Consider the following 25,954-nt stretch of genomic DNA (forward strand, 5'->3'; position numbering starts at 1 on the left):
TCTGAATTTCAGTGTAAATTCTCGGACAATCGTCTGGAAATGCGTGGCCTGATTCTTCCGCTTCAACGGCTCGGACAACCGTCTGGCATTACAGTACAACTTTGGGACGGCGGTCTCAAACTATGAAGCTATCTTCCTCTCCACCGGAGGGCCATTCGATTTCACAGTTCATTTATGGGACAGCCGTCCGAAGCTCTCTTGGTGTACTTTGGCCGATTTTTTCATTCTTGCCTGTTTTTTATCCCTTTTTTTTTTCCTGTTTTGTCCTCTTAATGTTCAATTTCTCAATTAGCACCGACCTAAAATACATATAGAAGAATTAATTGAGTACCATATATACTCGATAAAATCTAACAAAAAATATTGTATGAGAAAGTAATATACTATTCTTTTAGGTTTTTTATGAATAAAAAAATTGATTATAGGAAAACCAAAGAAAAATATTATGTCGACAAACATTGAATTATATTGGGTCTTAGATTCTGAGTATCTGACTAGTGACTGCAGTTCCTACGTAAATGTTGAATGTAATAATTTAAAAATTAATCAATGAAAGCTAAATAAAGAAAAGAAATAAAGTGGACCAACTTGTAGGCTTTTCAAGAATAAAAAAGGGATCAATTAGGACTAGAGTTTTACTACTTTCTCTTTCTAGGATCAAACAAATTCCGAGTATTCTCTCTCCTAAAAATGGAATCCAAACCCAAAAACGGCAAGCTTCTTCTCTTCATGCTGGAAGCAATCCTCTTATCAATTTATTTCCCTGCTTTCCTCTGTCTACATGATGATTGGATAACGCTGCATCCAAGGCCATGCGTGGACATGTCCGGGACATTTAACTGCGGCAACGTACGCTACATAAGCAAACCCTTCTGGTTCAACTCCACGTGCCCCCTCCGCCCAGAGTACGAGCTCATTTGCGAGGGCGGAGTCCCGATGCTGAACATCTCATCATCACAATACAGGGTACAGGAAATCGATTACGATGCCCACACACTCACGATCGTGAGGGAAGACTTGTGGGACAACACTTGTCCGCAAATCCTCCGCAACATAACCAAAGACTTCGAGGGCAACCGCCTTTACGATTACTTGCCAGAATTCAAAGAAAACAACGTCACTCTCTACTACGATTGCTTTGACAATCCTCAGTCTGGTGATCTCTTGGCGCAAATGCCCAACAGATTCAAATGTGAAAATGAAACCGATACAAGAATCAATCTGTTCGACGTTACATCGGCGGGGCCCGGACCCAACATCACTTGCGCGGACAGTATTACTGTTCCTGTGAGTCAGTCGGTGGTGCGGTCTTTACAGACTCCGGAGCCTTCGTCCATCAACATTTTGCGTACAGCTTTTGCATCTGGATTTTCCATCCGGTGGTTATTGGATGACAGTCCTCTTGTCCCCCCTCCGCCCCCTCAAGGTATTGTATATTAAAAAAATCTTCTTGGTCAAGATATTGTATATTAAAAACTGATTCTTGTATTATCTGCCAATGATGGATGCATATGTTTTATTTTTAGGTCAAATGCAAAAAAACCTATCGCATGGGACTTAAATACATTTTGGTCCACAAAAAACACAGTCTCTCAATTAAGCTCATCCCCATGTCTTTAGTCTAAAATACTCTCAATAATATAATTCTTATCAATTCCACCAATTATGCTATAACTTCCTTAATATTACACATTGACCCCGGATTTAAACAAATATAACACATTAACCCCCAAAACTTTTTTTTTTCAGAAAATAATTTTTTTTCTGAAATGTTTTTTTTCCGGCCAGATTCCGGCGTTGACTTTTTTTTTTTTTTTTTTTTTTTTTTTGAAATTTTTTTTTTCCTGAAATTTTTTTCCGGCCGGTCAACCACCGTTGACCGCCGGTCTCCGGCATTGACTTTTTTTTTTTGAATTGTTTTTCTTAGAAAAAAAATATTTTAATTAATATTACTGTCTTGGCTACTAAGTAATATTACTGTTTGGGACAGTAATATTATGAATATTATTTTTCCGAACAGTAATATTATTAATATTATTGTCTAAGACAGTTAAATTACTGTTGGATACAGTAATTTAACATCCAAGGAAGTAATATTAATTAAAATAATTTTTTTTAAGGAAAAAAAAAAGTCAAATAACAGTAATTTAGCAACGAATACAGTAATATTAATTAAAAATATTTTTTTTTAAGAATAAAAAAGTCAATTAACAGTTAAATTACTGTCTCCGACAGTTAAATAACTGTTGGAGACAGTAATTTAGCAACGAATACAGTAATATTAATTAAAATATTTTTGAAGAAAAAAAAAAGAGTCAATTAACAGTTAAATTACTGTCTCCGACAGTTAAATAACTGCCGAAGACAGTAATTTAGCAGCCAAGACAGTAATATTAATTAAAATATTATTTTTAAGAAAAAACAAAATTCTAAAAAAAAAAAAAAAAAGTCAACGCCGGAGACCCGGCGGTCAACGGCAGTTGACCGGCCGAAAAAAAATGTTAGAAACAAAAAAAGTCAACGGCGGCGACCGGCGGTCTCCGGTGGTGGCGGGTCAAAATTGAAATTAGGGTTAAAATTGGTTAATTGATGAAATTGTGCTAAATTGGGGTGTAAATCATGAAATTGGAGTTAAATTGGGTTTCAATGAATTGGGGGTAATTTTGGTATATAAAAGGATTTTCCTTATTTGGAAATAAGTTTGAATGTGCTGGATTTATTTGAAAGACAAAAAAGTTGGATGTCCCTCTTTTAATTAAGTGGCCTTGTCATGGGCCTATTTGCCATTACCCCTTATTTTTATCTATTTTGTCTGTCTCTTAATAGTAGAGAGATACTCGCTGGCGGATCTAGGACAATTTTGAATTAAGTGGTTGGGGATCGGTTTTTTTTCCTAAAATAATACAACATCGGGTAGCTTAAATTTTTGGGGCTAAGGGGCATCGGCTTCATAACAAAATGGTAAAATAGGTATATATTTATAGACTTTATTTAAAATAGTAAAAGTTATAACCATAATATTTCATAGTGAAAAGATAAATGTGAAAAAAAATATGTCGATTTATATGTATAAGATTATGGACAAAAATAAAAGTATTAAGGGGTCAAATTTTATATTTACAAAAGTTTGGGGGGCTAAAATCTATTTTTGCGAAATATTAATAAAAAATACGGTGTAAAAAAATTATTATCGGAGCCACAACTACCGCGCCCTAAAGTAGTAGTAGTCACATTTTTAAAGGCATTTAGTGTTTTACAAATAAGCCATCAACGGTACTTATTTATACAGGAATCGAGACAAAAAACTTTTTTATAAAAAAATTCACATATTGTCTAGAGGTTTGTAAAAAATTAAAATAGCTCCTCATATTTTAATAAGTTCCAATTTCATCCTTTAATTTAATATAACCTCAATTTGACTCCAAATTTCACAAATTATTCAATTTTGATCCAAACACACAATTTTATGGACAATTTCATCAGTTACCGCGTTGACCGCCTCTCCGACGTTGATTTTTTTTTTCTTTCTGATTTTTCCGCCGGTCTCCTGCGTTGACTTTTTCAAAAAAAAAATCTTCCTGATTTTTCCGTCACCGGTCTTCGGCGTTGACTTTTTCGATTTTTTTTCTTTGACATCTTTTTGCCCCCGTTTAAACAACAATATTGTTGTGGTTGACAGTGTTATTAACTATATTACTGGTAAACACAGTAATATCAACTATACTATAGTTTAACACAATAATATTGTTATATTAATCTCTAGCACAATAATATTAACACAACAAAAGTCATTATTATTTGGTAATAGAGTAATTTTAATATATTGACCGTTCAACATGGGTAAACATAATAAAAAGCCAAAAGATTAATATTACTGTGGTTGACAGTAATATTACTGTTAACCACAGTAGCATTATTGTGTTTACAGTAATATTACAATAGTAGACAATATTATTACGTTATTCCGTCAATAACTCAAATAAAACAATAAACCCAAAAAAATAATAATATTGATGTGGTTTACAGTAATATTATTGTGTTTACAGTTATATTACTATCAACGACAGTAATATAAATTACGTTGATTTGTCAACAAATCACACGAAATTAAAAGAAAAATCAAAAAAAATTATAATATTGCCGCTGACTCTAATTGTATTGTCAACGACAGTACAATTACATAAATGTTTTGTCAACGACAGTACAATTACGTTAATGTACTGTCAACGACAGTATAGTTACGTTGATGTACTGTCAGTGACAGTATAATTACTGTTAATGACAGTACAATTATGGTCAACGTTTAGCGGCGGACGTAAAAAAACGGATAAAAATTTTATAAGAAAAAAAAAAACACTAAAAAAGTCAACGCCGAGGACCGGCAGTCAACACCGTAAAACCGGCGGCGAAAAAAATAGACCAGAAAAAAAAAATCAAAAAGTCAACGCCGAAAACCAGCGCAAAAAAAATTTGAAATTTTTTTTTTTTTTAAATAAACATTGGATTTTTGTGGTCAAAATTGATTAAATTGTGGTTACAATTAAGAATTGGGGGTAAAGAGTTGGGGTTAATTTTATCATATACATTAATTTTTCCTTTATTTATAATAAATATTAGGTATGGGCTTATTGGCGAAAGACATATAACCCCTAAACCTAGAATAATAAAAATGGTTGGTCAGAGACATTTTTAAAGAACTTTTAATTTATATTTGTCGCATTTCAATACTAAATTTAGGCTCCGCCTATCCTTATTTCAGTCTCTCGGCCCTCCTATTTACCATTTTGAGAATGTTTAGCTTGTATTTTCTATTTTGGTTATATATATTGAATCTTTAAGTATTGAAAGTTATATTTCATTGGAATTAATTACTTTCTTTCGACAAGGTATGACTCCTCCGTCGACACGAGCTCCTTCACATTCCCCTGAAAGTGACGACGGAAATCGTCACACGGGACAAGGTATGCACAATGTTTTGATTTTCTGCCGTTTCCTTTTCTTCTTGAAAGTTGGGAGGTTTATAAGGTTGGGTTAAATACAAATTGCACCCGTGTACTATCACTAGTATCGTATATACCCATGTATTATAAAATGCGCTAAAATGGCCCCTGCCATTAAACTATGTTAAATAATCCGTCCATTTTCAAAGTTGATCGAGCATTACACGAGATGTTAGACAATTTCAGACAAAAATATCCCTATGGTTGTTTATAAAAAGTGTGCCTCTTTTTTTCTCTATTGTACTCAATTTATTCTCAATTTTATTCATGTTTCCTATTTTTATTTTCCACGACCTAAAACTTTCACCCAAATATTCTGGAAAAAAAAAATATTTTGAAAATTATTTATAATTTCCTTTTAAATTTATGAAATGTTGTAATTATGTTCCGAGTCTAATAATATCACCCAAAATTTATGAGTTTCTTTTGTTATTGATAATATTTTTTAATTCTTTTTAGATTTCAGAAGGAAAAAGAAAATTGAACTTTCAGCCTAAAAACTCTCGATTTAAAATGCTTCCCGTAGTTCTAATTCTCCAAATTCATGCATTTCATTTTTTACGTCCAAACACTACTAGGCATATTTTTCTAGATCAACCGCTTGTCGATGCCACCAGAGTGTTACGTAATAAAGTAAAAAAAATGGCCAAGTAATAAAGTCAAAAAATGCCAATTTATATCATATAAATGTAAGAGTAAAAATGTAACTACGCTACACAAACTAACAGTGCTAGAGATTTGAGGGTTGACCGTTATGTTGAGGGGCCATTTTGTCGCATTTTGTAGTACATGGGTATATGCGATGCTGGTGATAGTAGGGGGTGCACTTTGTATTTAACCCTATAAGGTTTACATGTATCTTTTTTAATTTCCAAGACCAAATTGCAGGACAAAAGCTTGCTACTGGCATAATTATAGTAGGTAAAATACTTTTACTTCTCACTCCATTTTCTTCATTTTGACTTATTATATATATGTTTACATTATTACATACCAGCTAGTTTTTATGTATATCCTACCACTATATGCAGTGGTTCTACTTACTGTAACCGGTGCGGTTATAGTGTCCATTGTCATATGCTTCTACCTCAAAAGACGACATTCGCGAGCTGGCTCTAACCAGAAATATAACCAAGATGTCGAAAGTATTCTAGTCCAACATGGAATTTTGGCTCCAAAAAGATACAAATATTCAGAGATCAAGAAAATGACCAAATCTTTCAATGAGAAACTTGGTAAAGGAGGATATGGTAGTGTCTACAAAGGTGTACTCCCTGATGGATCCCTTGTTGCGGTCAAGGTTTTGATCGAAACCGATAGCAATGGAGAAGAATTCATTAATGAAGTAGCTAGTATCAGTAGAACCGCGCATGTTAATATTGTCAATCTCTTGGGATTTTCCTTTGATCAAAATAAGAGAGCATTAGTGTACGAATATATGCCAAACAAATCTTTGGACAAGTTTTTGATAAATGATTGTCCATTAGATTTGGACAAATTGTGCAAGATTGCAGTTGGAGTTGCCAAAGGTTTGGAATATCTGCACACGGGGTGCAATACTAGGATTGTTCATTTCGATATTAAGCCTCAGAACATTCTATTGGACGAGGATTTTTGTCCGAAAATATCTGATTTTGGGCTTGCTAAATTGTGTAAGAAAAAACAAAGCATATTATCGGTGCTTGGGACAAGAGGGACTATTGGGTATATTGCTCCGGAAGTATTTTCTAGAAATTTTGGAGGAGTTTCTCATAAATCTGATGTCTATAGCTATGGAATGATGGTTCTTGAAATGGCTGGAGCCAGAAATTTTGTCGAAAATGAAGCAATTCAATCGAGTGAAAACTATTTTCCTGACAAAATCTACGAGCATGTAGTTGATGTCACCGAGAAATTAGACGATATTATGATTGACGACGAAGAACAAATTGCAAGGAACAAAATGTTTTTGGTCGGATTTTGGTGCATTCAGACATCTCCATCGGATAGGCCACCGATGTCTAAGGTTGTTGAAATGTTAGAAGGAAGTATAGAGTCCATACTAATTCCTCCAAAGCCAGTTCTGTGGAATGCTAGAGTTTCGGATAAAGAAATTTCCTCATGTTCATCATATGTAGAGAGAGAAAATTCAACTCAAGATTAAGTATTGATTTCGAATCACATAAAATCACCCGAAATATCTAGAATGATGCATGATATGAATTTTCTCGAATGTTATAACGATACACTTTGATAGATAGTCTCCCTCTTTTCCTCTAATTGTAACTTAGTAAGGGGTTTCTCTATTTTTTTCTTTTAAAAATAATGTTTATGACCATTTTAAAGAATTTGAAAAATCAAATCAATTTGTTGTACAATGTAAGGGCTATATATGTATCCTTATTTTACTTTGTATGTACATTTCACATACATATGCTTTGTTATTCGTTGTCATTAGCTATAAGTCGCACAATATATCATATAATTTCATTACCAATAAGTCTCACGATATTTTGCAAGGCAAATTTTGATGAGATAGGGTGTTTGGCTAAGCTTAAATGTTAAAAAGAGCTTATAATATGTTTAAGAGTTTTTCCAACATATTTGGTAATTTAAAAAAAAAAATCTTAAATTTTAAGGATAAATTACAAGCACCCCTGAGGTATGGTCAAATTACGAAAATTCCCCTCCTGTTTGGGTAATTACAACCACCCCCCTCAACTATAATCTTCTTACACGTCCACCCTTGCGGTTTCAAATTTAGTGGAATTTTCGAGATTATATGGAATATTATCACTTTTGTACCCGCTTTATCCCATTTGAACTCCACATTTTGAAACAAGATGGTCATAATATGTGGTTTTTGGCTTGTATATATCAGATTGTGGTGCATCAGAAACTATATTTTTACACAAATTGAGTACAAACTAGAGCACATTCCACGAAATCTGGATGATTATGTTGAATTTGACACCATAAGGGTGGAGGTGTAAGAAAAAATCATAGTTGGAAGGGATAGATGTAATTATCCAAACAAGAGGAGTTTTTGGTAAATTGACCATACCTCAGGGGTGGTTGTAATTTACAATAAATTTTATAAAAATAATTTGTTTGAGGGCAAATAAGATTTTTCTTTTTTAAGTACATATACCCCCACCTTTTGATTTAAGGTCTTATAATGTGTAAAAATCTAGCAAATAAGTTTATTAGAAAAATATTTTAAAAATTAATTCTAAAAATAAGATGTAACAGCTTATCAGCTTTTAAAATATATTATAAGTAGGTCCACATTGTTGACACTCTCTCTCTAGTATATACAGTAAGGGTGCGCATTTGGACCGGATGGTCCGCCTATGGAAGAAAAACGGATGCTAATAATTGAAAGACACGTGGATATTATTAATACAAATTGTCAAATTAAATGACTTTTAAGAGGAGTTTTAAATGATTTTCATTATTATACTTATCTATGCATAAACAAATTATCTCTAGTGAATAATAATAATAATAATAATAATAATAATAATAATAATAATAATAATAATAATAATAATAATAATAATAATAATAATAATAATAATAATAATAATAATAATAATAATAATAATAATAATAATAATAATAATAATAATAATAATAATAATAATAATAATAATAATAATAATAATAATAATAATAATAATAATAATAATAATAATAATAATAATAATAATAATAATAATAATAATAATAATAATAATAATAATAATAATAATAATAATAATAATAATAATAATAATAATAATAATAATAATAATAATAATAATAATAATAATAATAATAATAATAATAATAATAATAATAATAATAATAATAATAATAATAATAATAATAATAATAATAATAATAATAATAATAATAATAATAATAATAATAATAATAATAATAATAATAATAATAATAATAATAATAATAATAATAATAATAATAATAATAATAATAATAATAATAATAATAATAATAATAATAATAATAATAATAATAATAATAATAATAATAATAATAATAATAATAATAATAATAATAATAATAATAATAATAATAATAATAATAATAATAATAATAATAATAATAATAATAATAATAATAATAATAATAATAATAATAATAATAATAATAATAATAATAATAATAATAATAATAATAATAATAATAATAATAATAATAATAATAATAATAATAATAATAATAATAATAATAATAATAATAATAATAATAATAATAATAATAATAATAATAATAATAATAATAATAATAATAATAATAATAATAATAATAATAATAATAATAATAATAATAATAATAATAATAATAATAATAATAATAATAATAATAATAATAATAATAATAATAATAATAATAATAATAATAATAATAATAATAATAATAATAATAATAATAATAATAATAATAATAATAATAATAATAATAATAATAATAATAATAATAATAATAATAATAATAATAATAATAATAATAATAATAATAATAATAATAATAATAATAATAATAATAATAATAATAATAATAATAATAATAATAATAATAATATGCTATATTGATACATAATAGGGAAGAGCATGGGCTCCTTCGATCCTACATCCGGTGAAAAACATCGGGTGTGTCTTCTTTATGTATTTTTCTAAAACCCCTAAAGGTTAACCCATGTGGGGGAATATATTTTACAATGCCAAAAAGTCCATGTAGCAGCAGAAAACTCACTCAATATTTATCACCGGGTAGGTCCGAAGAAGTCGAAGAGTATGTAACAGGATTTATAAGGGAAAAAGTCAATTTGGAGGATAAAAGTAAATAAGAAATAAAATAAAGGATAAAAAACAAGAGAAATAATTAGAAACATATTTAACCGCAACTTCTCTAATAAAAAGGAGAGACATAAACCCAAAAATAAAAAACCCAATTCCATTAATTTGTACACGTGTAGCATGTTGAGTGGGATCCGATTATGTCCCATTAATAGTCCATCCGTTTAGAATTTAATCCCATACAGTAATATAGAGGATTGCATATACTTGTTAGTTGTTACGCATTTTTCGTGTTGAAGTTCTCTCATCATAACCAATAGTGAATAAATAGGATATGTTGTCCTTGACTTTTGAAATTACCGATATCTTTATTTTGATGGTTTTTTTGCAAAAATCACCCCTGAGTAATCTCGAATTGCAGAAAAAGCACTTATATTAAAAAAATTGGCAAGAATATGAAAATTAATCAAAGGCAATAAGGTCCCTAACAGCCTATCGTGTGCTGCACGCGCGGGTTGTGCGACTGAGAGTGTATTTTTGACCCCAAAAGACGAAAATACCCTTTAAATTATACATTTTCAAAATTATAAATTCACCCCATAATTCTATGCCCCAAAATGAAGTTTTTAAATTTTGCAATTCGATCCTTCCCATTTCCAGAAAGGCCATCTTCCCAAATCAAACCACAAACGTCACTCCAGCCGGCAACCATCTTCACACCAGCTCGATGTCTTCCTCAATGAAAAACATCACAGGAAGAGAGCCACAGTCACCATCATACCCGCCTCCACCACGTCCGCCCCCATAACCACCTCCCTGACGACGTCCATATCCACCACCGTCGCCACCGCGGAGCTTTTAAATTGCTAGTAGACAGTAGCTCTCTGACGTGTGTGGCGGTGGATGCACCATTTGAGGAATTTGATAGAAACATGTTGGATTCGGGTTTGGGGTGGGGGTAAGGGGAGGGAGTGGGTGGTGTATTGGTTTGACGGGAAAGATGAAGCAACTGTACATTATCCTCTCTTTTTTTCTTTTCGGATTTTGTTTTCAATTTTTAATTTTTTTGAGCGATTCATTTTTTTTATTTTTTGGGTTGAATATTTTTATATTGTTTTATTTTGAATTATGAGTAATTTTGTCATTTCATCTAAGTCAACATGAAAAAACGAAAAAGGGGCGGTGTGCTTTGTAAAATATAACATAGGGGAGGGGGTCTTGATAATGTTTTAACACAAGGGATTTCTTAGTAATTTAAGATTACACAGGGGTTTATGTGCAATTAACTCTTATTCGGCTTAGATGTAAATAATTAAAGTATTGAAAGTTAAGACTGATCGATCCAACGAATCCAACTAGACTTTCCAATGGCAAATCTCAAATCAAGCGAGTCTCGTCAATCCATAAGCCTAACTAATATTAGAAAGAGTAAAAAACAGATTTTACGAGATTCGCAATTTATTCTTTTTAATTAGAACTTTGGGTAAATAGCACTTAAACCCCTGTGGTTACAAACTTTTGCAGATGACCCCTTATGCTTGTAATATCAGCACATAACCCCTTTGTGATTTATAGGGAGTAGCTTCCGATCCGTTAGTTTTCCGTCAAACTTAACCGCCCGTCTCAAACTTCAAGGGTTCATCCGCAAAAATGATAGAAAAAATGAAAGCACAAGAGGGTCATCTGCTAAAAAAATACTTTGACGTTTGACACATGCGGTTGAGTTTTGACGGAAAAACTAACAGAAACTACCCTATCAACCACAAGGAGGTCATGTGCTGATAATACAAGCACAAGGGACCATCTGCAAAAGCTTGTAACTACGGGAGGTTAACTGCTATTTACCCTAACACTTTTTATGATTCGCCAGTCTAAGTTTTGATAGGTGTGGACTCCAAATATGGAGCTGAAATTTTAGATCATGTTACTAGAAGACGATTTAAGTTAGTTGAAATTTTTAATTTTTATTTATCCGCTATTTCTAGCGGTCGCTTTATCGTAGTAAGAATTTGTGTATGTTTGTTGATGGATTTGCTGTATCATCTCGTAACAAGAATTTGATGAATTTGTGTATGTTTGTTAATTTTATTTAGTTATAAAACTATTTGTATTGGATCATCATCAACATGGTCAACTAGTGGAACTGCTCGCGTTTAATGTATTTTCCATGTTCAAGGTTTCATTTTGTGGCTTAATGCTTGATTTTTTGTGTGTAAATAATTTCTTGAAACTCAATTTTGTTTGAATTAAGAATTATTGATTGATGCTCGTGTTTATCTATTGCTTACCTAATTCGGTCTTGTTCGAGTTCACTTACACAGCTCATCATTACTAGAATTGTTTGGACTAAAACCTTATTTGAAATTCAACTATCTATTACAGCTCGGTATTATACTGACGAGCTGGCAATTACTAGAATTATCTGAATTAACCTTTCTTTGCAGCTCGCATAGCTATTAGAGTTCGTTATTAGTGGGCTCGTCGTTATTAGAATTGTTTGAACTAACCGTCATTCGCAGCTTGATTATTTTTTAGTTCGACACTCGAATTCGAATTTATTTGAATTTTTTTAGACAACTTTTTCAATTACAGGGGGACAAATCGATGCAATTGAGAGTATAAGGTGGTAAAGTGATATCGAGCCAAAGTACAAGGGGCAAATCGATGCAATTGAGAGTAGAAAGGGATAAAATAATATTGAGCCACATTACAAGGAGAAAAGTGGAATTTACCCTAAAATATAATATGCCCCACGTCCCTAAAAAAGATTATTCATAATTTGTCCTTGTACCCTAAATATAACATCTATTTGCGTATTTCCAAACCAAATATATTTCTCTCTCTTATTCTCTCTCTCTCTCTCTCTGAGTTATGGTGGGTGGTCATGAAGGTGGCTATGGAGGTGGGGGGTAGGGTGGGGTTGTTACGAAGGCGGCTATGGTGGATGGCGACGGCTATGAAGGCGGTGGGTATGGTGGAAGTTGTTATAGAGGCGGCTATGGTAAGTGACGGCGGCTATGGAGGTTGTTAGTGTGGTGGGAGTAGTTATGAAGGCAGCTAGGGACGGTGGTGGTGGTCGCGGTTACGGTAGGGGTGGTTATGGAGACAAGGGAGGCGATGACTATGGCGGGGCGGCGGCTATGGTGAAGGTGGTTGCAGATCTAAGATTTTATTTTGATGACTAATGACGGTGGTTGTAGATGTAGGATTTTATAAAGGATGTGAAGCAAATGTTTAGTTGAATTTGTCATTTAGTTCTAATAAATTTTGTCACCAAATGCCTATATATATCTTAAAGTATGTATAATTTAACTCCATCAGTCACCAAATGTATATAACCAGATGTGTGTCTCAAAGTAATAATGGACAATAATTCATAAATCACAGATCAACTAGATAAATGATCGATAAAAAAATGGGCTCTTTGAGGAAACCCCCTCATTACTTTTTTTAATGGAGGGAGGCCCAAACTATTTTGCACTATTTGAGAAAAATCCACTCCCAATTTCAGCCACCAAATTTTCCAATTACGTCCTTTTTTGCCATCTCATTTCCGCCCATGAGCCACTATCCGCGCATGAGCCCATCAGTCATGGTTTTTTTTTTTTTTTTTTTTTTTTTTGTCTTTTCGTTTTTTTACTTCTTCTTATTATTATTTTATTATTAATATTATTTTATTATTTCTTTTTTCATTATTTTTTTTTATTTTTAATTTTAATTTTAATTATTATTATTTTATTATTTATTTTTTTCGTCGTTTTTTTTTTCTGTTATTTTTTTTTTAAATTAAATTTTTTTTTTCGTTTTTTAACTTTTTCTTTTCTATCATGTATATTAATTGACTATGAGGCATATTAATCGACTATGATGAATCATAGTCGATTAAGGAACCGACTACTAAAAATAACAAATCACAACTCCCAAAAAATACAAACTCAACTATATTTTACAAAAACAAAAAAAATATACAAAGATTATAATTGATTTATACAATTGGAATCAATAAAAAAATCCAAAAAAAATTAAAAATTGGAGTCAATGAAGCATATTAATCGATTATGATGAAGCACAGTCGATTAAGGAACTGAGTACTAAAAGTAACAAATCACAACTACAAAAACATACAAAATTAAATATTTTCAAAAACAAAAAATATACAATTGATTTATACAATTGGAATCAATAAACAAAAAATCCAAAAAAATATTAAAAATTGGAGTCGATTAACCTTAATCGACTATCAGAGCATAGTCGATTAGCTTAATCGACTATGGAACATGTACGTAGTCGATTAAGGTTCCAGCATGCGCGAATTTATCTACCCGAACCGTCATCCGCCCGATCCACCAAAAAACCCTAGATTTGTCTCTCCATCGTCACCACATCGCCGCCACACCACACTATTCAACCAATCCCTAACAAGAAGATAAAAAAATAATTCATACAAAAACGTAGTCGATTAAGCCTCGAAATATGCCGCAGACTTCCGCCACACTTCATCGAAAATATGCCTCGATCTCCGCCCTAGACCCACCGACTAGAAATTAGCTTAATTAGCAAGAAGCAAGAAAAAAATCTGCATGTACATATATGCGTTTACCTCCAAGAAAGATAGGTGTGTGATCGAAAACAATTGAGGCAATCCACTCCAAGTTTCCAAACATAAACAAAAAATTCATAAAACCCGTAGAAGAAATAGAAGCATCTTGCATAGAACACAGCAACCCAGAAGCAGTCAAAACTGATTGACACTTCCCAAAGTGCAGCATACAGAGAGATCTTCCTTGAAATTGAAAATCCATAAAAATATTCATCTGAATTAAACAATTGGTTGTTAATTAAATTGAGGATTGGAAATAGTTTAATAAATTACCTTGAATTACTACTACCCAGGAGCATGGAGACTTCCAGCATTTCTTCATTTCCAGCGACGGCGGGAGAAGATTTGTGGGAGGAAACATAAAAGAAAGTAAAAAGAAAAAACAGAGAAGAGAGAAGCTAGACACGAGAAAGGAGAACGAAAAATGAAAAAAATGAAATTAGGGTTTTGATAGAGCATATTGGACAATTAAGGGTAGTTTAATTTGGAATTATGAAAATAGTATTTAGGTGGAATATTAGTTAAGGGGTTTTCTCTAATTATTTTTGGAAAGGGGTGTTTTCTTAACTACATTTCCTAGATGAGGGGGGTCTTGCTAATAATCCCTAAAAGAAATTACCCAAAAATGAATAGCATTGGTACATCGACATTTTCCGAAAATATTTTGTCGGAAACAATTTTTATCGACCGAAATAAGTATGTTGGAGCTCTTTTTTTCATTTATGGCGGAAATGATACAATTATGAACAAAGGTTATTTGCCGCTATAGTCTTATTTTCTTTTAGTATGCACGGTTTAATTTATTTGATGTTACGTCCGGTGAAATACACTGGGTGATTATTAATTAACAGTTGATCAACACATAATCACACACAAACTCATGTGTATGTGTACTTAGTGAGTGATTATTTAACTACCTCGATGGTTAAAAATCACCCAGTGTGCATGCACCCGGTGAGCATCTCAATAATCTGGTGTGCACTAAACAACCCATTTCTCATTTTCTATTTATTTTTTTCATATTATTTCTTCGTTGACTTGCTGAGATTTCGATTTATGGCTTTGACTTTTGATCATTGGACAACTCATTGCCCATTTTCAAATATCTAGTTCTCTCTCATTTCCTTGTTAGGTTCTTCGTTGACTTTATTTTCAGACGACCTGCACAAAAGCCAAGCCGCCGCCTTCACCAGATTTGGTTAACTGTTGTTTCATCGCTTAGCTTTCAGCTATCCAAAAAACAGGTTTTTTTTTTTTTAATATTTTTATTGTTTTCTAACTTATGTCATTTAGCCTATTTTTTGTGTGTTCAAACTTCAAATATGCATGTGCATTCTTGATTTATGCTTTCATGCATTATATATTTTTTTATATATTATATTATTTGTTAGTTAATGAAATCACAATATCACATCATTTTTTTTTTGTTGTATTTTTTTATATAAAAGAATATATAGTTTACATTTATATAACATAATAATACTTACTGATATAGTGATGGTAATTATAATAAATTTCATTTTATCCTGGGGTGGGAAAGAATTAATTTATTTGGATAAAAAGAAAACAAATATTACCTTGTAGCTTCTTCAATTATTTTTCCAGATACAAAACCTTTCAATAATGAGATTTTATAGTGATTTATAGACAAGTGAAAGTAGTGTTTTCAAGGTAAGACATGCCAAATTGCTCAGGTGGGAGTCAACGGTTCAACAAATAAAAATTGACTATACAATTTTACTATACATTATGTCAAATAAATCTTTAACCGCGCAAGTAGACCCGGCGAACCAAATTTGTAGCATGTTTAAGGACTAAAAATTCGTAGACGGAAATCGAACAAGTGCAAATATTGTAATTGTCCTTATATTATGTTCTAAAGCCGCGCACTTGATTTGGATCCATTTTTGTTTGACAAGGTATGGTGGCTCCTGCTCAAAGTCCTACATTTGAACCCGTGTTCACCCTAACGGCTCCCAACCCCTTGTCCATCATAATTTATGGTAACCGTTTCTCGACAACATTAGTCTCAATTTAACTGTTTTACTACTTCCTTTCTTGTCAGTAATGTAACTAATTGTCTCCTGATTCCCATTTTGTCTCTATGATCCAGGTACGATCGTTGCAGTAATTATTATAACAATAGCAACAGCTCTCTGTTGCCTCAAAAGAAGAATTGTATCATGTTGCCGTAGACATGCAAAAGACGAAGACATAGAAAAACTTCTACTCCAGCACGGGTCGCTTTCTCTAAAGAGATACAAATATTCCGAAATCAAGAAAATAACCAAATCTTTCAAATTCAAGCTTGGTCAAGGAGGATATGGTAGCGTCTATGGCGGTGTTTTACCCGATAAATCCCTGTCGCTGTCAAGGTTTTGATCGAGACGGGTGGCAATGGAGAAGAGTTCATAAATGAAGTTGCTAGCATTAGTAGAACCTCCCATGTCAATATTGTCAATCTCTTGGGATTTTGCTATGATAGAGACAAGAGAGCATTAATCTACGAATTTATGGCCAACAAATCTTTAGACAAGTTCTTGATCAGAAGTAACGGATCAGCTGATAATACGGATTGTCCGTTGAATATGGAACAACTGTACAAGATTGCTCTGGGTGTTGGTGTTGCAAAAGGTCTAGAATATTTGCACACAGGTTGCAATACAAGGATTGTTCATTTCGACATTAAGCCTCAGAACATTCTTCTGGACGGAGAGTTCTGTCCGAAAATATCAGATTTTGGGCTTGCTAAACTGTGCAAGAAGAAGCAGAGTATAATATCGATGCTTGGAGCAAGAGGCACAATTGGGTATATTGCTCCAGAAATTTCGGAGGAGCTTCCCATAAATCTGATGTCTATAGCTATGGAATGATGGTTCTTGAAATGGCTGGAGCCAGAAAATTCGACGAAATGGAGACAACTCAATCGAGCGAAAATTATTTTCCGGACAGAATCTATGAGCAGGTAATACTTGATGTTACCAAGAAATTAGATGATCTCGAGATTAAAGAGGGTGAAGAAACATCGAGGAAAATGTTTTTGATTGGATTTTGGTGCATTCAAACAACTCCATCGGATAGGCCACCGATTTCGAAGGTTATTGAGATGTTAGAAGGAAGTCTTCAGTCCATACAGATTCCACCAAAGCCATTTCTGTTTTCTCCTATGCCATCAGACCAAGGAATTTCTTCGTCATTATCATCGTGCGTAGAGACTAGAGATTGAACATTCAGTTGAAAGTGCTATATAGACATACTATATTCAATTTGTTGTTTTTAACATGGAAATGCATCGGGGTAATTACATTTTTGGTCCATGTACTTGCCACAAACGATTTTAGTGCTCAAACTTTTAAGTTCAGGAAATTAGTCCTCAATCGTACCATTTTTTCATAGTTTTGGTTTGCCGTCAATGTTTCCTGTTAAGTTGGATGGAACGGTCATATGCGCCTCACGTGACGTCCACTTGGCATCCTAAAAATGAGTTGGAACTAAACTCCTGCCACTTCATCCTTATATCTTCTCTTCCTCAAAAATTAATGCCTAATTTTATTCCAAACTTAAAATCTGTCATTTCCTACATCACCTCCCGTCGTCTTCCACCTCTCCACCACTCTCCTCCGTCACATGTTCTAAAAAAAATAACAAGAAAATCAACCTCTGCAAAACTAGAAAAAGAAAAAAATGGTGTCCATTGATCCTCCCTCACTCCTACACAGACTCAACTCATCCACATCTCCCTGACCTTCGAATGTAAACCCCCTGAAATCAAAACCACCACCACAAAGCTTCTACTCATCTTTTAATTATGCTAAAACAAACAACTTGATATGATATCAAAATTGTAGGAAAAATTACATTTTTCGTCCTCAAACTTTACTCACTTTTTCGATATTGTCCCTAAACATTTTTGAGTTACAATAGTAGTCCTTAATGATGCCATTTTTTTAACAAAAATAGTCCACCGTTTAATTTTCCAGTTAAGTTGGATGGAAGTTGCACGTGCCACCCACGCGACTTCTAATGTTATACTACAGGAAAATAAAGAGTTTTAACAGCACGCATTTCATCTTGTTAAACCCAAAATACAAGGTAAATCTCATAATTAGTTAATTCAGACACAAAATTTGTATGTGATTTTGATATGAACTAGAACAAAATAAAACAAAACATATCATAAAAGACAACAAAATATACAAAAATATATTTAAAAAGAGAAACAACACCATAATCAACCCTTCCAAATACAACTTTTTATTCTTTCTTTTCTGTTCTTTTCCTTTCACTCATCAAACACAAGTAAGAACTGTAAGACAAGAGAAAGATTAAAGTATTCGACTTACCGAGTTGTATTTAATTCATGTGGTTTTATACAGGAGAGTTACAATTTGAATAGAGTTTGACAGACGTGAAACTCTCACACATATAGAAATAGGAGGAAAGTTAGAAGTGAATAAGCTAAATTCCTAAAGACGGGGACAAGATTAGATACGCTTAACAAGAACCACAACCACTTGTTCTTTATGAAAATTACATAATTGAGATTCAAATAAAAAGGAAAGCAACGACCCTCACATAAAATCAGTATACCTCTTAAATTCTTTGACTTATAAACACATTAACATATTCAAAATGTAACCACACATGATGTCTTAAACATTAAATTAAACAAACTAATGGTGCATAAATATATACTCGTTATTTACCTTCGTATGGCTTTAGTTTCATGGGTGCGCGAACATGTATTAATTTTTTATAGTGGATTCCACCGAACAAGGAATTCTACCAAGAAACGGAGAATGGCAAAAACCCATTATTTGAGCACTTTCCTTTTGAAGTTTCATTTTTATGAGCAATATATACAAAGTTAGAAACATGGCGAGAGTCGCGAGGCCTAGCTGCCAAACTAACTGTATGAACAAATTCTTGATTTCCTGGAACTCTCCTCGATTCAATTTCCAAAAAAAAAATGTTAATAAATTTTTAATCTAAAGCTTTAGTAATTCCCAAACAGAGATATATAAACAAAGGAATAGTTTAACCCAATCGTAACTCCGACCAACCGATCACGACCAAGTAGATTGACGAATAAGCCTAGCTTTAGGGCATACATGGGGCATTTTTTAGGCAGGTCGGAGCCGCCATTTGCCGGAGTTAGGTGTGGAGATGAAGGTTTGAAGACCGAAGAAAGTCGAAGCAGAAGCAGAAGAATGAGGCTTGCTTCTATTTATAGTAAGGCAAAGCTTCTTGAGGAAGCTTTGCCTTTTTAGATATTTTTTACACATCCCGAGGCCATATCGCGATATGGGCAGCAATATCGGGCGATATGGTAAAATTACAAGCTCTCTGTTTCGTTTCTCCCCATATCGCGATATGGACTGGCATATCGCGCGATATGGCAAAAATGCAAGCTCTCTGTTTCGTTTTCTCCCATATCGCGATATGGAAGGTAATATCGCGATATGGTCGCTGCAATAACTTCAAATTCTGTTTTGACCCTTTTGTAGCTCGAATTTGACAATTTTGCATTTCACAAAAGTTATAGCCCTTGCAGTTGGCTTTCTAAATCCATTTTAATAAGCTCAATCGGAGGTCGTATGAAGAAGTTATGAATAAAATACCGAACGCTGCCACCATCCACTTGATTGCAATTTGTGCTCTTGTTTGCTTGATTCTCGGCTTCGCTTTCAAAATCGTCTCGAATCGGCAAAAATAGCTAACAAAACCTAAAAATATAAATAAAACAAGAAACGCAATAATATATACAAATATAGCCGAAACTCGGACGAACGAAGACCAAAACTCGAAGATTTGATAAGCAAAAATCGTGCAAAACGAACACTTATCACACCCTCAAACTTAGATCTTTACTCGTCCCGAATAAATCAAAACGAAACAAAAACAAAAAGGAAATAGAAACAACAAATTAAAACTAGGCCACTAACGTAGGGAAACACGATTGCATTTAGCGTATGCAACAAGCCTTTGAACCCCTGGGTACCCCCAAATGACGAGTTGTGTCTCGTGAGGGTTTTCAGACAACACACCCACAAAGTTGCCGGATTGGTCAAAGCATTGCAATTAATTCCAAAGATAAAACGAGCTAGATAACTTAAAATCTTAGAATGGCATACGGCTTAAGGTATTCGACTTTCCTACCGACGCAATTAGTTGTTTCTACACCAAAATGAAAGATAGACTCAATAATCCGTAATTAAACAATAAACACAATTATCGAGGGTTTTGAGTAGAAGTGTGGGTGAAAAGCAAGTTTTGATTCTGAAATTCAAAAACTCGAGCTGGGCATAAGTAGGTCTATTTATTCAATAAAAGAAATGACAACAACAATATTTTTGGTGATTTTCATCACAATTTTTTTTTTTCTTTTTTTTCTTTTTTTTGAAACGGGCATAATTGTGACTTGTGCAAAGCCTCCAAGTGTCACAGGCGGCGGTGGTGGTCATGATGTAGCATATATGGTTTATGGAGAGAAAATGTTGGCTTTTCTTGTTGATAAGTCATTTTTTCTTGTATTTTTGTTTTAACAATACGTGTTGCACCTTGTTAAAAGCCCTTTCTTTTCTTTGTTGTGTGAAAAGTAGAAGTCACGTGAGTAACATGTGCAGTTTCCGTTAACTTAACTGAGAAACTAAACGGTGGATCATTTTTGTTAAAAAATGGCATCATTAGGGACCACTATTGTAATTCGAAAATGTTTAAGGACAACATCGGAAAAGGGAATAAAGTTTAAGGACGAAAAATGTAATTTGCAAAATTACATTTTGAGGAGAACAACTTGATATGATATCAAAATTGTAACTTGCAGAATTACCAAATTCAAAGTGTGGAGATTGTCTGGTGTTGTTTTAAATGGCCTCAATTTGGAATTAAAGGGAATTAGGGATATGGAAATAAAAATTGGGAAAAACTGCCAGATGGATTGAGTGTGTTCCAGTTGGATTTTTTACTGCCAATTAGACGTCACGTGAGGCGCAAATGATATTTTCGTCCAAGTTAACCGGGAAAGTTGACGGCCGAACCGAAAGTGTCAAAATGTAGTAAGATTGAGGACTTATTTCGGGAACTTCAAAGTTTAAGGGATAAAATCGTTTTAGGTGGCAAGTATAGGGACCAAAAGTGTAATTATCTCCACTTTGCCTTCTAAAAATTTCAATTTTCACATGTTTCATGCTACAAATGCAAAAAATAGATTCTCCTCTTTGTTCCGATTGCATTTTAATTTGCTCCAAGTTACAATTTCCAGCTTATTTTTCACCGGATTTGCCATGAATTTGTCCAATTCAAGGGCATTTACTTCATTTCAATGACGTCTCACTTTAATAGCTGCTAACTGAAGAAGAAATTGAAAATTCTCACAAATTTGTGAAGGGTAATTGGCAGTTTGCACCCTCAAATTACATGTTTTTGGCACTTCGCACCCTTAAATTAAAACAATAGCACTTTGCACCTTCTAATTACAATTTTCTTGGCACTTTGCACCCTTCTATACATTTTTGCTTGAAAATTGACTTGCAACCGGTTTTGTAACATTTAAAAAGGGGCCCGTTTGTCTTTCTTGTTTCTCAAAAGAGAACCTATTAAAGTGGCCACTGACCTTGTGCGGTTTCTTGATGATATACAGGACAAATTAATTTATCGTTTCCGGTTTCTCTTGATGATACACATGAATAGAAATTCGTTAGTTAAGAGAGTAGCAAAAGCAGTTTTTGTGGACAACATCAATGGTACTGCAAACACAAATGGTCAAAAGGAAAAAACCAAAAAACACACACACACTCTGGTAATCCAACTCAATAGGAGGCTGTAATGTTCAAGGTTATCTTGGAGTGGTAATCTTTTCAACTTTCTCGTGAAAGCCCCTGTCGCAGTCGCAAAAGACATTATTGTATTTTCTCGTACTAGTGCGAGTGTATTTCAGAGGCTGACGTGGCGTGTATTTGATGATTCATAATACATAAATGTTATACTGTGATCTCATTTTGATGATTTTAACATGCTGAGAAACATGCAAGACGGAGAATGAAATGCAGGACAACTCCCTCGAAATGTTTGGAAAATATCAAATTCAATCATGTTGTGCAGATTTTTCTACACCTAGTACAGAGGAAAAGCCAATCTACTGAACAACCTTGTGTCATCTTTATTTCCAGTGAATTATTCTCCTTCGCTCGGGTTGAAGTGGCAGATTTTTGTGGGGTTTTTTGCAAAAACCACCCCTGTGTAATCTCGAATTGCTGAAAAAGCCCTCGTGTTAAAAATATTAGCACAAAACCCCCTATGAAAAATAGTCAAAGTCAAAAAAGACCCTACGAGCTCGATGTGTTATACACTCGCGCTTTATGCAACTGGGCCTCGTATTTTGGAACGAGAAAGACCTAAATACCCTTTAAATCAATTTTTGAAATTTATAAATTTACCCAAAATATTTTTCATAAGCTCAAAATGAAGTTTTCAGAATTTTCAATTCAATCCCCACTGATTTCAGAAAAGCCCTCTCTCCAAATTGCATAGAACCAAATTGCAATTTTCATAATTTCACAAAACTTCATCATCTTCTTCCCCTCTCCAGATCTGCTCCTCACCAAATAAAAAAAATAAATAAATAAATAAATAAAACAAACAAAAACCAGCAATTCATCTTCATAACCTTCCCATTTGCAAAAGAAGAAAAAAGGACCAAAGTTGTTTCCTCCATCTAATCTACCAAATTTTATTAGTATTTCAATTTCTAAACAATTAAAATAAAAAATATAATATTAAAAATAAGAAAAAAATCAGAAAAAGAAACAAAGAATGAAAATTCTGGAAAAACTTGGCCGCTCCATCTCCGACAACACCACCATCGTCGTCCCACTTTGAAATTGAATTCCAAAATACAATAAACCAAAAATTTCAATCTCCCTCTTTAATCAGATCGAGAAAAAGAAAAAAAAAAAGGGGAAAGATTTGAGCTTCTGCAAAACCCAGCAACAACCCAAAAAAAAATTCCACAAAAATCCGTCGAATATCAACGCAGAAGGCAGGTGGTGATGCGGCGGTGGTGCCGCCGTGGTGGTGGTGATGCGGCGGAAGTGCGGCCGATGCGGCGGTGGTGCGGCCGTGGTTGTGGTGATGCCGCGGTGGTGCGGCTGTGGTGCAGCCGTGGTTGTGGTGATGCGGTGGCGGAGGGCTCGATGGAAGAATTGGGTTGCGGGATAAAGACGATGGCCTGGCTGATAATTTTATTTTTCTTTCTGCATTTTATTTATTTATTGGAACATAAATTATTAAAGAATATAAGGGTTAGTTTAGTAATTTCATGTAAGTCAACTGCTAATTTCGAAATAAGGGCCAGTGTGCTTTGTCAAAAATAATATAGGGGGGTCTATGCTAATATTTTTAACATGAGGGGGTTTTTAGCCATTCAAAATTTCACAGGGGGTCTATGCAATTAGCTCGATTTTTGTGCTTTCTCTGCCTGGTTTAGGTAATTTATTGCACGATATTTATGTCTTGTTCCCCCCTGCTGTCTTGAACTAAATGAATAAATAAAAGTGAGGTTGACATGAAATGTAAAGTAGGCTTTATTTCTGCAGTATCCTATTTTTGTTGTTCGTGTATATATATATATATATATATATATATATATATATATATATATATATATATATATATTTTTTTTTTTTTTTTTTTTTTTTTTTTTTGGACATATGTTGTCGTCTCGAATCATGACTATGTCGCCGGAGAACTTTGGGGTGGGGCCCACCGCCGACTACAACAAAGATATTTGTGTGAAATAGCATCTGAGCGATGCATATGCCTACGACGCGACGCCGTCGGAGGAGAGAAGGTACGGAGTATGGTTCGGGGTTTTGGAGCATCTGATCACGGTGGCTAAGGAAGAAAAGTGAAGGGTCGAATAAAGATGTTTGGCGGCGGAAGAGAGTCGAGAAAAGATGATGTGAGAAATAAGAAAGATATTGAGCCCTTCTTAAATGTTAACCGGTTGCAGGTCAATTTTCAAGCAAAAAGGTGGACTAGGGTGCAAAGTGCCAAGAAAATTATAATTGGAGGGTGCAAAGTGCTATTGTTTTAATTTAAGGGTGCAAAGTGCCAAAAGCATGTAATTTGAGGGTGCAAACTGCCAATTACCCAATTTGTGAATCCTACGGCACAACTTGTTTAGAGAGAGATAAATAAATAAAACAATTTAAAAAGAAAAAAAAAGAAGAAAAAAAACCTTTTTTTTTCTCTCTTTTTTTTTTCCTTTAGAAATTAGTGAAATGAGTTTCTTTTTTTCGTCAATCAGAAAAGACAAGGATACTAGGATTTCAATAGGACTAACGAAATCATGGTAGTTAATATCGCGATATATACCGCGATATATATCGCGTTACGGAATGATTCCAATCAAAACGATACAACTCGGGTTATGTATCGCCTAGGGGTGGGTTTGGTAGGGCAACCGTACCAAACCCGTCGAATCACTACCACTACCGAACTTTCGCTATTATAAAATCCATTACCATTGCCCTGCTAAAAAGTTTGGTATACCGAAATTCGGTATACCAAAAGTTCGGTACGGTAGGGTATGGTAATGGTAATTACCAATTTATGTTATCTACTATTTAAGTCTAAATTGAATATCATTTTTTCAAAGCAATTCAAGGTATACATGTTTAAAATGTACAAAACTAGTTTTTTAAAATATTAGTATTCTAAATATATGTTCTTAATTTACCCAATATAAAATATTTCTTAAATAAAATTATAACATAAATTTTTTTAACATCAATTATATCATTATTAATGAAAGCAACTCAAAATAGTTTTGACATATCTAAAGAGTATAATTAATTTTAACTAATAGTAGTTAATTAGGATACTATATTAACTTTTTATATATGATAAATGAATTATTAAAATAAAATTTTATTTATGAATAATATTTCGGTACAGTAGGGTAATATACCATTTTAATAATATTGAGTGCCGTTGCCCTACCAAAACATTTCGGTAGGGTACGGTAATAATTCGGAATAAATATTTCGGTAGAAAATTGGTAGGGTTCGGTAGGGCAACGGGTTGGTAGGGCAATTTGGTAAAAAAAAACACCCATAGTATCGCCTATTGATAAATACCGTTAAATATCGCGAGATATCGTATGTATTGATGTATCACGATACCATACGATATTTACGATATTAGTAGACAATTAAAAAAAATGAAAAAAACAAAGAAAAAAAAAACAAGAAATGCAGTCAACTGCTCTGAAAAATGGTTTAGAGCAGATTTCTTCAATATCCCAACCCTAAATCACACTTTTCTCTTCAATTTCTTCACCAATCCCCACAATATTACAACCCTAATTCAATTGATAGATTCTTGCGATTCAAGACCAATTCGAGGCGTTTTTTTTTGCTGGATTTTGCGATTGATGATGATGAATGCAATCGTTTAAAATTGGTAGATGAGGACGATTTAAGTGACACTGATATTCAAAATTATGAGATATCGAATATTTTAGAAATTAGGTATTCAGATTTGAACTTAGGGAGAATTTGACTAAG

At 33.0% G+C, this 25,954-nt stretch overlaps 2 protein-coding genes and 1 long non-coding RNA gene across 3 annotated transcripts; 2 read left to right on the forward strand and 1 right to left on the reverse strand.

Annotated features, from left to right (window-relative positions):
• The first annotated feature begins 690 nt into the window (after positions 1-690).
• LOC105961310 (LEAF RUST 10 DISEASE-RESISTANCE LOCUS RECEPTOR-LIKE PROTEIN KINASE-like 2.1) lies at positions 691-7,143 on the forward strand. The gene is made up of 4 exons (XM_088826822.1): positions 691-1,426; positions 4,887-4,961; positions 5,889-5,921; positions 6,032-7,143. Exons 1-4 carry the CDS (start codon positions 691-693, stop codon positions 7,141-7,143), a joined length of 1,956 nt encoding a protein of 651 aa, XP_088682948.1.
• A 6,763-nt stretch (positions 7,144-13,906) lies between these two features.
• LOC148766220 (uncharacterized) lies at positions 13,907-14,963 on the reverse strand. The gene is made up of 3 exons (XR_016034949.1): positions 14,658-14,963; positions 14,385-14,567; positions 13,907-14,308 (listed from the first exon to the last, which is right to left on the reverse strand). It is a non-coding gene; the product is annotated as an uncharacterized LOC148766220 (long non-coding RNA).
• A 456-nt stretch (positions 14,964-15,419) lies between these two features.
• Positions 15,420-17,751, forward strand: LOC105961289 (LEAF RUST 10 DISEASE-RESISTANCE LOCUS RECEPTOR-LIKE PROTEIN KINASE-like 2.1). Its single transcript, XM_012985526.2, is given in 5 exon segments — positions 15,420-15,628; positions 16,304-16,387; positions 16,498-16,743; positions 16,746-17,210; positions 17,213-17,751. Coding segments are annotated over 4 exon segments (1,191 nt in total). The 5' UTR covers positions 15,420-15,628; positions 16,304-16,305; the 3' UTR covers positions 17,611-17,751.
• The last annotated feature ends 8,203 nt before the right edge of the window (positions 17,752-25,954 follow it).

The sequence above is a fragment of the Erythranthe guttata genome, chromosome 12 (genome assembly GCF_056151865.1).
Source record: "Erythranthe guttata isolate IM_541 chromosome 12, IM_541, whole genome shotgun sequence".
Taxonomy (NCBI): Eukaryota; Viridiplantae; Streptophyta; class Magnoliopsida; order Lamiales; family Phrymaceae; genus Erythranthe; species Erythranthe guttata.

Coding starts and splice junctions, on each gene's coding strand:
- LOC105961310 (XM_088826822.1), top strand. CDS start 691: ATGGAATCCAAACCCAAAAACGGCAAGCTTCTTCTCTTCATGCTGGAA. Junction 1,427..4,886: donor CCCCCCTCCGCCCCCTCAAG/GTATTGTATATT, acceptor TCTTTCGACAAG/GTATGACTCCTCCGTCGACA. Junction 5,922..6,031: donor TACTGGCATAATTATAGTAG/GTAAAATACTTT, acceptor CACTATATGCAG/TGGTTCTACTTACTGTAACC.